Here is a 15,324-nt window from a genome sequence, read left to right as displayed (position 1 = left end):
GTGTTATCCAACACATGCATCTTAGTGGTGCCCACATGACGTAGTGACGTCACTTCAGCTGCAAGACTAAACGGATTGGCTACTCCCACTGCCACCAGCCCCAGGGCTGGTGTTTGGTGCTATGTGGGCCCCACCATGATGTATGTATTTCAATCATTCCGTTCATACATTTTTATAAATCATTTGAGGGCGTTATCTTAAAAATGAGAGGTATATAAACCTACATAACAGGAAAACAATAGTGATTGGATATCCACCATTTAAATGCTCGTAAGGCCTACTCTACTGTTTATTTGACATCCAATATGTTGATTAGGTCATGCAGACTAAGCTGAAGGCAAAAAAAAAACATATCAGCTTGATCCAAAACTTTTATTGCTCCTAAAAAGTTTTTAATGGTTGAATTTCATTCAACACTATTTCCTGTAATGTGGTCCACTTGAGATTGGGATATACCTCATTTTTTGTCTAATACAGTAAAATGATTTATAAAAATAGATGGACAGCACGGTTGAAATACATACATCATGGTGGGGCCCACAGAGCACTGACCATCAGCCAATGGCTGGTGGCAGGGGGAGTAGCCAATCCGTTTCCCTAATCCGCGTCCGACCGTTTCATTCGCGGCCCCACATTTTACGGAATCGAATGTTCAGCGTATCTGACACGTTGTTGGGACGAAAATAGATGTATCATGGCTTACGATACAACAGCTGTACGTCATCTTATCTCACCGCTGTCCGGAAACCGCGTCACCCCTAAGAACCGGAAGCTGGTCAGCAGCCTTCCCCTTCTCCCTCTCAACTTCGTTTTACCTCTGTCGCGACTGACTTTCATTCGTGTGTCGCCACCCACTTGGGCCCACATGCTAACTGATCCGATGATCCGAACCGTCCATGTTGTATAATATTATACTGTAAGGCCACTATAATAAAATTACGATGAAAGGGTGATTGTAACCACATGATCTACAGTTGACTTTAGAACAAGGAAAATAAGATTTTCATTGGCTCGTATTGAAGTCTAAAAATCAAAAGGTTAGGATCTTCTAAGTGACGATCTCCTCTCTCAAAACCCAATAAAAAAAGAGAAGAAAATAGAAGAGAAAAGACGAGAAATGGAATTCTTCGAAATATTATTTCCTCTCCAAACGTAATTCCGAAATCGTCAAGAGGCGTCGCATCGGACCATCGTCTCCTATAAATAAATCAGCTCCAGGTCCTATCGGTCATTTTCCTCATTTTTTCTCAATCGTCCATTTCTCCCACCTTAGGAAGCCCTAGATTTCTCAAATTCCTCTAGAGCTAGGGTTTTCGTTCTCTCTTCGATTCTTCGGGTCAGATTGATTTCCTTGAATGAAGGACAGGTTGTAGCAGTTCGGCGATTTCCTCACCGTTTGATGGGCAACGCATGCCGCGGATCTTTTGGAGACATAGACATCCCGGGCGACACCAAGCCCATCGATCGGTCCGTACATTCTAGAACATCCGACGCGACAACTGCATCCAACCACGCGAATTCTAATTTTCCTGGCGGCGGCATCGCTAATTCCTATACAATCCCTGACAATCCCTACAGAGTCGGCGTTGACAGTCCGAGAGGGATCAACATGAAGCGGTCCAGCGACAACCAGGCATCCTATGTTCTTGGCCACAAGACGCCGAACATTCGCGATGTCTACACGCTTGGACGGAAACTGGGGCAAGGGCAGTTCGGGACGACGTATCTGTGCACGGAGATTTCCACTGGTATTGAATATGCGTGCAAGTCGATCTCGAAGAGGAAGCTGATTGCGAAGGAAGATGTGGAGGACGTGAGGAGGGAGATTCAGATAATGCACCATCTCGCAGGGCATAAGAACGTCGTGACGATAAAGGGAGCATATGAGGATTCGTTGTATGTGCACATTGTGATGGAGTTGTGTGGAGGGGGAGAGTTGTTCGATCGGATTATTCAGAGGGGGCAGTATAGTGAGCAGAACGCAGCCCAGCTGACGAAGATTATTGTGGGGGTCGTGGAGGCGTGCCATTCGCTTGGAGTTATACACAGGGATTTGAAGCCAGAGAATTTCTTGTTGCTAAATAAAGATGATGACTTATCACTTAAAGCAATTGATTTTGGGCTCTCCGTTTTCTTCAAACCAGGTAAAAATGTTTCCTTTTTTTTTTTTTTTTACAAAGATATAGCCATGTGTAGGGAGCTAGAGTATTTTTGGATGCCTGTAAATGGTTTAAGTTGTAAATGATTTACAGGTGTAAATCATTTACAGCCTGTCATGTTTGGCTTTAAGCTGTAAATGATTTGCAGTTAAATGATTGTATGTGTTTGGATAGCCTTTAAATTGTTTAAGTCCTGTAAACGAAATCTAAACTTTTTGCTTGTAAACGAGATGGGGTAAATCCAAACCTTTTGCCTGTAAACGAGATGGGGTAAGTGCTGTAAATCATTTACGGGCGAAAAGGGCCATCCAAACAGAGGCATTTAGAGGCATCCAATTGAGCCCTTGGAGGTGATTTGAAATTAGAAGGGTTTTCAATTGTAAAATGAGGCTTGAGGATGAGTTTGTTGTTTGTTTGAGGGGTGGCTCCAAAATTCTCCTGAATGGCTGCCACTGTTGGTTCTTTTCCATTTATCTTTTCATTTCATTTTTGCTATCATATTAGAAGATTCTACGGTGACTCACAGAATACACATGGCCCAGAATTTGCAGCCTTTGACATTGTCATCTTTTTGGTGTGCTTTATTCCTGTTGAATGCAAACAATTCTTCTTCTGAGATATCTAATTACAGGCTGCCAGTTGGGTGGTTAGCGGCATCCAATTGCTTTGATTTTCAGGCCATTGCTTATTTGCCTGCCCAAATGTATCAATGGTCCTGATAATCATAAATGGGTGTCCCGTTTACATTGGCTATGGTGGGGTTTAGGGGTGTCAATGGGCCAGGCTCGGGCCTGCAAAATCAGAATTTTGAATAGGGCCAGCCCGACAGCCCTGCCCGAAACAGTTCAAAATCTGGGTCGAGACCAACCCCAGGCCCGGCCCATTGACAGCCCTGTTGGGGTTGACATGGGTACTGCTACCACTCTCCTTACATGTACCGTGCTATACGTGCATGATTCTTATTGGAGCATGTGACGAATGTATAAAATAACTGGAGCATTCAACCAGTAGACCTCTTTATGGATGGGCTGCGCCCCAAATATCGTCTTCATGCAATGATCCTATTTGCTTGATTGGAGGGGAAAATTTGACCACCACAGATTTTTGGGCCCTGTTCGGATCAAGCTGTTTGGATTGTCCAAAGGGCCTATTTTTGGGCCAAGGCACATCCAAGCTGTGGTCTGCCAGACAATCAATCAATTTCTTGTGCATGTCAGCCATGCGTTCCCATTTGCAATAAGGATGCTTGTGGTGCAATTAGCATTCCTCTAAATTAATACATGTCTTTGAAAATAATGGAATTTTTGTTTTAAGGTCTAAAAATTTATCAGTTCTGTTTGTGACTTGCTACTTTAGGTCAAGTATTCACAGATGTAGTTGGAAGCCCATATTATGTTGCCCCTGAGGTACTATGCAAGCACTATGGGCCAGAGTCAGATGTATGGACAGCAGGGGTTATACTGTACATATTGTTGAGTGGCGTACCACCTTTTTGGGCAGGTATGACATTGACATAGTTCCAGTTCCGCAAGTTGCTGATTCAATTTCTTAGATACTGAGAACTTCTGCCACATTCTGTTCTGAATTCAGAAACACAGCAGGGGATATTTGATGCAGTTTTGAAGGGTGAGATTGATTTTGAATCAGATCCATGGCCTGTGATCTCTGACAGTGCCAAGGATCTTATTAGCAAGATGCTCCGCTCTCCCCCGTCGGATCGCTTAACTGCTCACGAAGTACTGTGTATGTTAGTCATTCTTACAATTCTTTGTGTGTTACTTTTTTATTATGCTTTTGGGGTAATTACTAAGTTCTTACATCTAGAAAAATTGACAGAACCACCTTGAACTTCTGAATGGGCCAGAACACCTGTTTAAATAACAGTAATGCATTCAATATATTATCTCAATTATGCAAGATGTTAGTCATAATATTAACTCCATCCATTAGTGCGCTACTAGGTGAATGCTCTCAGATTGATTCAGCTGGTAGACCTTTTTCATGAAATGGATCTGTAAAAATTGTACTGGTAGCCAAGCTCAGTGCGGGTCTAGGCCCTTTTTATCCCTCTGTGAGCTTAGAACTGCTGCTGTCAGGAAACTTATCATAAATGAGTTTGAATTGATTTTTTTTATGCTTCTTAACAAAGGCCAAGGATAACTGGAATAGCCCCCTGCCCAAATGGGGGATCTATTCCTGATTGAAATGGACGCTTCAAATTGAATATCATGATACTGATATACTTCTTGCTTTTGTGTTCAGGTCATCCTTGGATATGTGAAAATGGAGTTGCTCCTGACCGTGCATTAGATTCAGCAGTACTTTCTCGCCTTAAGCAATTCTCTGCGTTGAATAAGTTGAAGAAGTTGGCTTTACGGGTGAGTATGTGTTACGCTGTAAAAAGCTAACCCTGAGGTAGATATAAGCAATCCAGGTAATGACAGTAAATGTGCCATTGTTGACATTTCGTATCACCTCACATATGTGATTACACTGTTCTCCAGTTTTAGAATAACTAGAAAATGAATTCGCTACATCTCTGACTGCCATTACCCTAGAATTTGAGAAATGAAACTTTGGTCTGATTTATTCCTTAAACATGCAATAGTGATGCAGGACACATGATTTAATGCTAGCATGCAACGTGGAGATTATGAAAGAGTCCATAAAGTAATTCAACTAACAAAATATGCTAACCTACCAAGTAATTAAGAGTAAACAATAGGAAATAGAATCTGATTTAACCTAAATCATATCCCCGCATGCTAAGAAATCACAGAAATCAATTAAAACTAGCCTTGATGGAAGGATAGAAATTCCAATTTAGCATAGGCACGTTCCACACTCAAGGGACAGATTTGTACATTTTACGATTAGAGTTAGGAAGGGGAAAATCTGAAATTTGGGAAAATTAGGGTTCATGGGAATTGAGGATTTTGGAATTAGGGTTTTTAGAAATTAGAGAAAATTAGAAATTAAAGATATAGGGTTTAGAAGGTTGTAATGGAAGGGAAAAGAGGAAGACGAGAAAAAGAAGAATACCTTTCGAATAAGAGAAAAAGGTAGGATGTACCTTGGAAAATCCGTCACCAAACAAGCTTCTACCCTTCCACAATTTAATTAGAATGGAGGTTTTTTTAAAAAACCTAGAAAATAAGGAGGAAAAGTCCTTCACACAAGAGAGTTTCTCACTTTTTCTTTTTTCTTCTCAAATCTCCACTAGGATTGGAACTTCACCCTCTGTGTTTTTATAATTAAAAATTCGGAATTAAAAATCCAGCATAATTACAATTATGCCACTCACTTAAGTAAAGTGACGCATCATCCAAAATAAGAAAACCAAAACATTTATTATCAATCTCAACCATCAAATAACTTTTAAAAATAACAAAAAACATAAAGAAAGCAAGATTAGAGTCCAAGGGGCCCAAATCTAAAAGATCCTGTGGCTAGATGGCCTGATTGACAAGATCCAACGGTCGGATCGACACGAAATAGAAATCATATGACTAAAATGATCTCCTAAGCAACCCACATGCATCATTCCACAGTGGGGTCTTTTTGATGCACGTCCAATGCATGTGAGGTCTTCAAAATGGCCCAGTGGGCACCATCTAGAACTCGTCTCCCATCCACAAAGAAAGCTGCGCTGATGTGGATGGTCGTCTCCGTCTCTGGTACACCCGCGTAGGTCCTCTGATGTCCCTATCAAATAGCTAGACAATTAACTAGCCAAAGTTTTGGTAATGTCATTTGCCCTGTGTATTTCTAGTATTCTGGTTTTACTGCAGCTTGAGTCAGTTATCTTGAACTGAGTATTGCATATCTCCCCTCCATATTACATCTGTAATTTGGTTATTTATGGGGTGAACCCAACTATTGGGGAACAAGGCTATGATGATGATGATTATTTAGTTTGTTATAAATCAGCCAAGCATGCACTGCTATAAGTTAACACTGTTGGGAGAACCTCAGGCCCAACTTGTAGCTGAAAGGTTTGACATTATTGCCTCGAACCATCATCTCAATACAACTCGTGTGGACCACTGGCGTGGCTATGTGCAATTGCTTGCTCATGTGATGCTCACTGGTTAATTATTGCACTTTAATATCTCCTTACCGAAAACCATGATTTCTGCCATTATGTTCTGAAATCATCATAGCTGATGGCTGGCAAGAGTGGTCGTTGACTTCAACAGCTGATAGCTGGGCTCTGTCTGTGTTTATAAATTCTCTTGGGAGCGATTAACTGAATCTGATTGAATTAGTTTGTTTTCTTGTATTGAATTTGCTTTCTCTTGCCTCTGTTCATTCTCTTGCGGTTTATAACTTGACTTTGGTTTCTGTTTGACTCACATCATTCTCTTGGAACCCAGAACTTCATATTATAAGGTGCTTAGGTTGGCACTTGAGTTTTGCTTGCATTCATCTCTTGGGTGATTGTAACTTGAATTTGATTTCTGTTTGGTTTAGTTCATTGTTCTCTGTTGAGTGTGATTTCTGTTTACCTTAGTTCGTCTGAGTACTATAGCTTGAATTTGGTTTCTATTTGATAATTTGTTCTTTTTATTTTGAAAGATTATTTGATAGTTCGTTCTCTTGGTTGTTATTTTGAAAGATTGTTTGATAGTTCATCCTCTTGGTTGTTATAACTTGAAGTTAACTACTTGGTTGACTTCATTCTATTGGAATCGAAGTTTGCGTTAAAAGGCACTTAGGTTATAAATTGAAATTTTCTACTTACTAGATTATCTGAGTTCTGTGCCGTTCGTTATCAGGTAATAGCTGAGAGCCTTTCAGAGGAAGAGATTGCTGGTTTAAAAGAGATGTTTAAGGCAATGGATACTGACAACAGCGGTGCCATCACGTTTGATGAATTAAAAGCTGGTCTGAAAAGATATGGTTCTAATTTGAAGGAATCAGAAATCCGCGACCTTATGGATGCAGTAAGACCATTTCTTTCTCCTTTTTTTTTTTTTCTTGGAATATTTCTTCTGCTGTTATGAATAATGATTGGTGGAGTTGAATGCACTTTCTAGAAACTTTTTGCATTCGAGAACATGTTAGCTATCATACAGTTTGTTGCATTTTTTCTGTGAACTATTTCACATCAATTGCTGCTTTTGAATCTTGGAAGTTTGAACACTTTATCCATTTATGGAATCTTGAAAATATAATTTAGGATCCATCTTTGTATAGGATTCAGTTGTCTTATTTCATTCCCCTATACTATATATGAAAGTGAAGAGGCAGCCAATTTAAAAGAGGGTTACAGCAAATTTGCCTCCAGGATACAGTAAGCCTCCTCTCCTAAATTGGAGAAATGTGGGCTTTAGCTTTCACCCATACTTTTGCATTGCATACCCCTGACTTCTTTATTTTTCATAGTTTACACCCTAACTTCTTTACTATTCGCAATTTACCATATGAAATTTCTGCAACTTTTTAAAATGACCCAAAACAAGAGAATGATGGAAAAGAGGTGGGGACACCTTGTGTCTTCAAAAAAAAAGAGAGAATGATGGAAAAGAAGATGGAGAGGAGATCGATGGAGTTGTCGTGTTTTGGAATGACCCAAACATGGGTTTTTATAGACTTATAAGGAACACTTTTGAGTCTGTTTTTATGAAAGGACATGTCCATCTGTGGTGTCTTTTCATTAATGGCATCATTCAACCACTATTTTTTGAATTCAAAATCCATGAAAAGGCACCATAACCATTCATTTAGGGCGTGTTTGTTTTACCATTTCCCATGGTAAATTCCGGTAAATTGGTAATAATCAATTACCATGGGAATTTGAAGCATTTGGCAGTTTTGATGTTACAGTTTCACTAAAACAAAGGAGTAGACAAATGAAATAGGTAAAATTTGTGGGGGCCACCGTGATATATGTCTTATCTACGCCGTCCATTTGTTTTACCAGCTCATTTTAGGGCATGAGCCCAAAAATGAGGAAAATCCAAAGCAGATGTGGACCACACAGAAGCTAAAATGAGAATTGAATACCCACCATTGAAAACTTCTTGGGGGCCATAAAAGTTTTGGATCAAGCTGATATTTATTTATTTTTGGTTCATTCATGTCTTCTAACCTTTTGAACGGTTTGGATGACAGATACACATCACTGTGGGCCTTGCACAAATTTTCACTTTTAACGGTGGATGCCATTATCCCCTTATTTCCCATGGTGTGGTCCACCTGAGCTTACAATCTAAATCATTTTTGGGCTGATGCCCTAAAATGATCTGGTAAAACAGATGGATGGCATGGATCAGACACATTCATCATGGCAGGACCCACAGATTTTATGGACTCAATACGTGCATTGGAATCTCGTTTGTCGAGGCACATTTACTGTGTGATTTCCATCTCTCCAAACTTCTTTTAAAACTAATCATAACCCATTTACCACCATTTACTGTGGTAAATGGTTCAACAAACACGCCCTAATAGTCACCAAGAACTTATCGCCCTTGATTGAACTTGTTACATTGAATATATTGGGATCTCTTTATCCATGCCTCATGAGATTCAACTCATTCAAGTACTTACTATTAAGTTACCACTTATGGCAGGCCATTCCTTTGACAATCTGGTTAAGTACTATTCGTGGATTGCAGATGTTGAAGCCAAAATACTCTGTTTTAGTCCGACATTTAAAACCTTTAGATTCATTTTGTTTTTGTTTTTGTTTTTTGTTTTGTTTTGTTTTTTTGTTTTTGATGGATAAAACCTTTAGATTCTAACGTCCCTCATAGTTCCAGCTTTGTGTTTACTGCCTCCCTTGTCTCATCAACCAAACTATGTCATCTGCAAACAATAAACGCCAAGGGACCTCTTTCTGTAAATGCCTTGTTAACCTATCCATAACCAATGCAAAAAGATATAGGCATAATGCCAACTCCCAGTACAGGCCTACAGATATTCGAAACTCACTTGTCTCTCCGCTAGTGGTCCTCAAATGTCTCTACTATATATAACACCTATAACTTTGGAAATTTTCGCACTTGCAATCAGTCTTCACAACATTAGTTAAGTGAGGGCAAATTCGGCATAAAAATGTAGCTGGTTAGCAAGGAACAGTTGAGATTTTACCACACAATGGAAGGCTTAGATTGATGTCTCTTCCTTTCATTCAATGCTTGTATCTCACGCGAGTTCTCCTCCTCTTCATATAGCTTGCACGAAGAGGAGACTGCGGTGCTATGTGGAGACCACCATGTTTTGTATTTGTAAAGTCCACTCCGTCCATCAATTGAGAACTATTATTTATTTGAACCATATAAAAGATAAGCCTGATTAAAAAACTTACATTGGCCACACCAGTGGGAACAATGGAAAATTGATCCCAAAACCACCAAGTTCACAGTGTGGCGTACCTGAGTTTTTTTTATTAGGCTTAATTTTGCATCTTCTCTTCATCTTGGTGAGTCGGACCTGATAAATTAGTTTGATGAAATGTGGTCCATGCACAAACCTATGGTTGACATCCCATTCCCATCGTTGTGTGTGGTGTGGCCCATCCGAGTTGTGGATCTAGATGATTTTTGACCTTGTGACCTAACATGGAGAGTGGAAGCTAGGGGATGGAGTGGTTTTTACATTTAAAACATGGTGGGCCCCATAGATGGTGTGTAAAGCAGGTGTTGTAGAGGACCTTGGTTCCTCCATTTTGATAGCGAACAACTGACCAGCGCACCAAAAGCTCTAGAGCTGATGAGGAAGGATCAATTTATCCCTATATACAGGCCCTCCCAAGACGACTTTGATAGCAAACAACTGGACGACTTATCATCAAACATTTTTTTGTTTCTTCCTTTATATTCTCCACAGGATTGCAAATGGTAGCATCTTCCTCAACCTTACAAAATTTTGTCCATGGATCTCGGGAGAACCACTCAATTTGGAATGGGCAGAAGAAACTGTCCCAAATGTTCCAAGCCTTTTGAACCTTATGAATAAATGATCCACTAACTCCAAGTCCAAATCATTTTTACCCATAGTGCATCTATTGGGAAGGGCCCTTTTTTTGCAGGTTATCAATTATTCAAATCTTATTCACTACCACTAAAAGATTTTGAAGATCTTGTGACATTTTCACGAAAATTTTACTAAATGACATTATCACGATAATCTCATGAGAGTTTCAAAATACTAGCAGTTTCTAATTTTTCTCTGTTTTATTGCAAAATTATCCCCTTTTTAACACACAAATTATTTAAGATTCAACTAATTTATATATAATTATATATTTAAAAATTTTAATTATTTATTAAACGTAATAAATATTCTAAAATATTTTATTTTTCAAGATTTTCCCAACAATATCCTGAAAAAACCATCAAAATTTGAATATATCCCGAGAAATTCCCTAGGACGAGATTTGTTACCATGGCTACAGGTGCCCAAGAAAAAGCATCAACTCTGGGTGGGGCGCCAAAACTACACACTTTCGCCCATCTTAGCTTTATAGGCTCCACAGGGCAAAGTTCCTTTAGGAAGCCTTAAGAAAATGACCTTGAGGCCAAGGATCTCAGATCCTCTCATCCTCAAACATGGAAGGCGGCGAAAAATACAATAGATCTAGGAGCTCAGTCACCATGGCGACTTTGGGGATTCCTACAAATATGGATAGACCATTCCAGCTTGTCATTCACTAGCTCATAAGAATCTTTTACCAGGGAGTTGCTCAATGTTAGGGGGAATAGGTGGGGGAATTTATTTATTTTTTGAGAAACAATTTTCAAATTGGGAAAAATGTTTCTGCATCATAAATAGTGAGAGTGAGTATTCATATATCTCCCTCCCTCCCTCTCAAAATGACAAGTATCCTCTGGCTGCTACAAAAACAAAACTGAATATGCTACACTGCTATTATCTGTGGACTCTCTATTAATCAAGTGCCTTCTATACTAGGGTACATTTGATCTATAAGTATTGCTGATTACAGTCTTAATGTGATTTTATTTGTTCTATTTGACTGACAGAGTTGAATTTCTACAGGCTGATGTTGATAACAGTGGCAGCATTGACTATGGGGAATTTATAACTGCAACGCTTCATCTCAACAAACTGGAACGTGAGGAACATCTCGTTGCAGCATTTTCATATTTCGACAAGGATAGCAGTGGTTACATCACAGTCGATGAGCTCCAGCAAGCTTGTAAAGAGCATAACATAACTGACTTCCCTCTTGAGGATATTATCAGAGAAGCTGATCAAAACAACGTAAGTACCAAAAGGTTTGAGCTTTCTGATTTTGATGTGTCCCATTTCAGAAAGTTATTATTAATGTCCCCTTCTCTGAAAAATCAAACAGCTGACAAGTTCTTTTATTAAGAAATCACTTGCATCTGGTTGCACAACTATTTGTGTTGGACAGGTGGACAATCCAATCATTGAAGCCATCTTACAAAAATCATACCAATTTGACTATCCTAACCATAGGACCAGCTGCATGAAAATTGGATATAGAAAAATGGATACAGTAATCAAATTGGAATCATATGTTGGGTAGAGGTCCACTTTGGATTTTATTTTTAAATTTTTTTTTTTTATGGTACTAGAGAAATTCATTGGTCAATTGATTTTAAATCCAAATCTATCTTGGAAAATAGACAGTTATAACAAAAAGGCCTTGCAAAGTAGATGGTTAGGGAGAAAGATGTGGTGCTTTTTCTTTTTTTTTAAAAATCACAAAACCTGGGTTATGCTGAGGTCAGTGACGTACATTTTCTCTGGGTGGAGTAATGGTCCTTTAAACCTAGAGGACGAATTGGAAAGAACACATTGGAAGAACTTTTGACACCAAGGTGACATCTGTCAATAGCAGGAAGGAGGGGCTGATGATTGCTTTCTTCTTCTTTTAATTTTTGAATAGCAGATGTTGAATCTTTCTATTTCTCTTAGGTGTCGATTGGGAGCTTGTAAATGAAGGTAAATGGGAAATGGAATTGGAGGTAAATGAATTGGGAGTAAATGGTTTACTCAGTTGTGCTTGGATGGGAGTAAATGAAATGCATTTGAAATCCAAATATTCTATTTGGATGGAAGTAAATGGGAGGAATTGGAATGCAATAGAAATTTTCAATATATTCACAAGAACGTACATAATATCCCAAATCAACTTTACTATCTCAAATCAATGTACAAATGTGATATTTAATAGAATGATAATAATAAGCCCGTTGAAATATATACTTTAGAGGAAATTTTGAGGCTCGGGTGGGCCACAACCGCAAGGATCACAAACAAGCAACTTGCTAACGTTTTTTAACCATCCATTTAGATGCTCAAGCTTTGGACGGTTTGGATCATTTTATTGGTGTGATTTTAGTGATGTAGCCGATAATTAGATTGTTTTGGAGTATCATTAGCATGCCACATGTATGGCGGACATGTAGGTAGTGACATATTTGTTTACTTGTGCGACACTCCAAGGAACTCAAAAAGGCATTTCACTCCCATTTACTTCCAAATCCTCTCTCGTAGAAAGGATTTCATTTGCAATCCCATTTACTCCCATTTCATTTCATTTCCATGCATTTATTCCCATCCAAACACACTTCAAATGTCATTTACCTCTGTTTACTCCCAATTCTCCCCATTTACCTCCATCCAAACGGCCCCTTAGTTTTGTTCCCCATGAGGCCAACTCTTGGGCTGATGCTTTGACCAAAAAGTGATGTAATGGGGCAATCTTCTTATAATCTTTGTATATTGGCAACACATATCCATTAGTGCCCTACTTTCTTATTTTTATAAATTCAGTTGCTTATGGAAAAAGAAAAAGAAAAGAAAAAAAGGTTGGATGGTTAGGGTCATCCTTGAGCATTATTGTTTATGCAGTGGCCTATGGATGTTGACTTGGGTTGCATGGGATATAGAGATTGATAATTGGACGATCCTCATAACGAAATGGAATTAGTTGCACCATAGGCATACAGTGCAACTAGTTGCCTGTGATTTCTTTCACTTGATTGAAAATAAATCAATTTAAGTTCTTTCATTCATCTCTTGTTCTTCCCCAATAATCCTTGATTGTCGTAATTTGTTTTTTCCTTTATTTTCATTCGTGGCTTGGGTTCCATTTTGCCTTCAAGTTTCCTCTTTTGTTTCAGGATGGCCGGATTGATTATGGGGAGTTTGTTGCCATGATGCAAAAAGGCAACGGTGGAATTGGAAGACGAACCATGCGGAACAGTCTGAATATCAGCATGAGAGATGCATCAGAGGCACATTAAGTTTTGGTCACGTCTGTTGTGTTGAGGTTCTACTCTCCAAACTTACTTTGCTTTTGCCCTTGCCTATTTTTGTTACTCGTATGTTGTCAATAATACTAAACTACACAGCTAACCTAATTTTAGACATACAAGAAGGAACATGGGACAAGACAGACCCAAACACCCATACTAGCTCATTAAAAAAGAAAAAACGTGCTGTAACTAGCTCTGTGATTGAAGCAATGACCCAACTGCACTTTCAAATATAAATCTTCATTGAATGGACTCGAATTGGTACTGCCTTGCCTGTTTTGAGCTCAGCACAGGCACGACATGGTAGGATTTGATTGGACAGTAGGCTGCTATCAGAGATGAGGCCCACTCAATTACGTACTCAACCAAACCACTTTCAAACATGTTTTGAGTGGGGTCGATCTTTGATAGCGGTATGTTGTCAATTAAATCCCGTCACATCGTGCTTGTGGTGAGCTTGGTACAGGCAGGGGCAGCCCGGGCAGTACCCAATCTGAGTCCTTGTTGAATGATGTGGAGAGTTGTCATACCCCCTAACTGCGGGCATTTCTATTCACACAAGTGGCAGAGGTTTTAGAAGGATACGTCCTGAAAACGCACATCCTAACTGCGGGCATTTCTATTCACACGAGTGGTGGTGGTTTTAGATTATGCCAACTCTTTCACTAGCTTTTTTATTAGCATTTTCTCTTCAATCACTAGGCAAGATTTATTATAATATCTCCCTTATTTACTTTTCATTGATGTTGAATCATGTATACTTTTCTGGCGTTGATGACAGGTTGTACAGCAAGGCCAAGGAGATGGGTGGTAATGTATGTCTGATGGTTTTCAGGTTTTCCCACAGGTTTGGAAGTGTTTTGGAGATGTTTTCTGGCGATGAAGCTTCTATGTATTGGGCCGATTATTTAGTCAACCAGGTCTGTAATGGCTGCATAACTAAAAATTAAATTAAATTATGTATCTTAATTTAATATAAGATTTTAATCTTACAAAAAAAAAAAGAAAAAGAGTTCTACTCTTGGATTTTCCTTCTTTTCTTTTTTCTTTTTTCCTGTGTTCACCCATTCATCTTGGGATTTGTTAGTGCAGAATCCCTGTTGAGAAGAGAGTTATTTTTCATCTCCTGGCTCACGGGGATATTTTCTGCCTAAGAGAAACCATTTGCAGCCTCTTGCTTTTTGTCTGTTGGATTTTAGAACCAAAAATAGTGTCAGCAAGCCTATACAATTTAGACTTGTATGAAATGAACGTCAATATTTATGTCTACCATCTGATTGGTGTAGACACCCATAAATCTGGGCCATCGGCATGCTTTTAGCGTTGGCTTGTCTTTGATAGGCTAAGCAAAGAATCTGCACAAATGAAGCGAATTGATTGAATGATTCTAATAATTCGATAAGTAAACTTCATTTTAGCATATTGTTAACTGTCTAGTAGTCAGTTGTTGGAATGGCTAAAGGAGATAGCATTCAATGGGTGGACGCAGTTTACAGATGTTCATTGATTTGAGAATATAGACGCTGAAAATGCTAAGAAAGCTCGGTCTACGATTGGGAACTTGTATAGTTGCATCGGGAGTGAAATCGAAACATGCTTGTCTATTTGGAGCCAGCTTGATAGACTTCTGATGCAGAATGGAGATGTGGATAGTTTCTGGGACATCAGAGCAGTGTCCTATGTTGCCTTCTGCATGAAGATCGCCATGCTGAAAATTTCGGTTGGCCTACTACTTATACAGTGGGCCATACACATAATGAAAAAACTTTCCAATGGTCCAAATTTATTGTGTAGAGGTGCTGTATCTGATCAATAGACTCACTTGATTTTAGCGTGTCCTGATGCACTGCTGGATATTCCACATGCTTGCCAGGTTGGTACATGTGATGCATGCACCGCATGCTGAA

At 39.1% G+C, this 15,324-nt stretch overlaps 1 protein-coding gene and 1 long non-coding RNA gene across 3 annotated transcripts; both read left to right on the top strand.

The window, feature by feature from the left end:
* Positions 1-1,075: 1,075 nt before the first annotated feature.
* LOC131236978 (calcium-dependent protein kinase 26-like) lies at positions 1,076-14,452 on the top strand. 2 transcript variants are annotated; one of them, XM_058234570.1, is made up of 8 exons: positions 1,079-2,144; positions 3,516-3,659; positions 3,750-3,902; positions 4,422-4,537; positions 6,938-7,105; positions 11,166-11,390; positions 13,283-13,425; positions 14,199-14,452. In XM_058234570.1, the coding sequence occupies exons 1-7, from the start codon at positions 1,400-1,402 to the stop codon at positions 13,403-13,405; spliced, it is 1,674 nt and encodes a 557-aa protein (XP_058090553.1). In that variant the 5' UTR covers positions 1,079-1,399; the 3' UTR covers positions 13,406-13,425; positions 14,199-14,452. The 2 variants fall into 2 exon arrangements, with proteins under 2 accessions (XP_058090554.1, XP_058090553.1); XM_058234571.1 differs by lacking the exons at positions 3,516-3,659; positions 3,750-3,902 and having other exon boundaries at positions 1,076-2,144.
* On the top strand, positions 11,397-11,847 carry LOC131236979 (uncharacterized). Its single transcript, XR_009166966.1, has 2 exons — positions 11,397-11,681; positions 11,731-11,847. It is a non-coding gene; the product is annotated as an uncharacterized LOC131236979 (long non-coding RNA).
* Positions 14,453-15,324: the final 872 nt, after the last annotated feature.

Source organism: Magnolia sinica, chromosome 2, assembly GCF_029962835.1.
Source record: "Magnolia sinica isolate HGM2019 chromosome 2, MsV1, whole genome shotgun sequence".
In the NCBI taxonomy this organism is placed as follows: domain Eukaryota; kingdom Viridiplantae; phylum Streptophyta; class Magnoliopsida; order Magnoliales; family Magnoliaceae; genus Magnolia; species Magnolia sinica.
The sequence above is the reverse complement of the archived record's forward strand: the minus strand, read 5'-3'. Positions and strand labels throughout refer to the sequence as shown.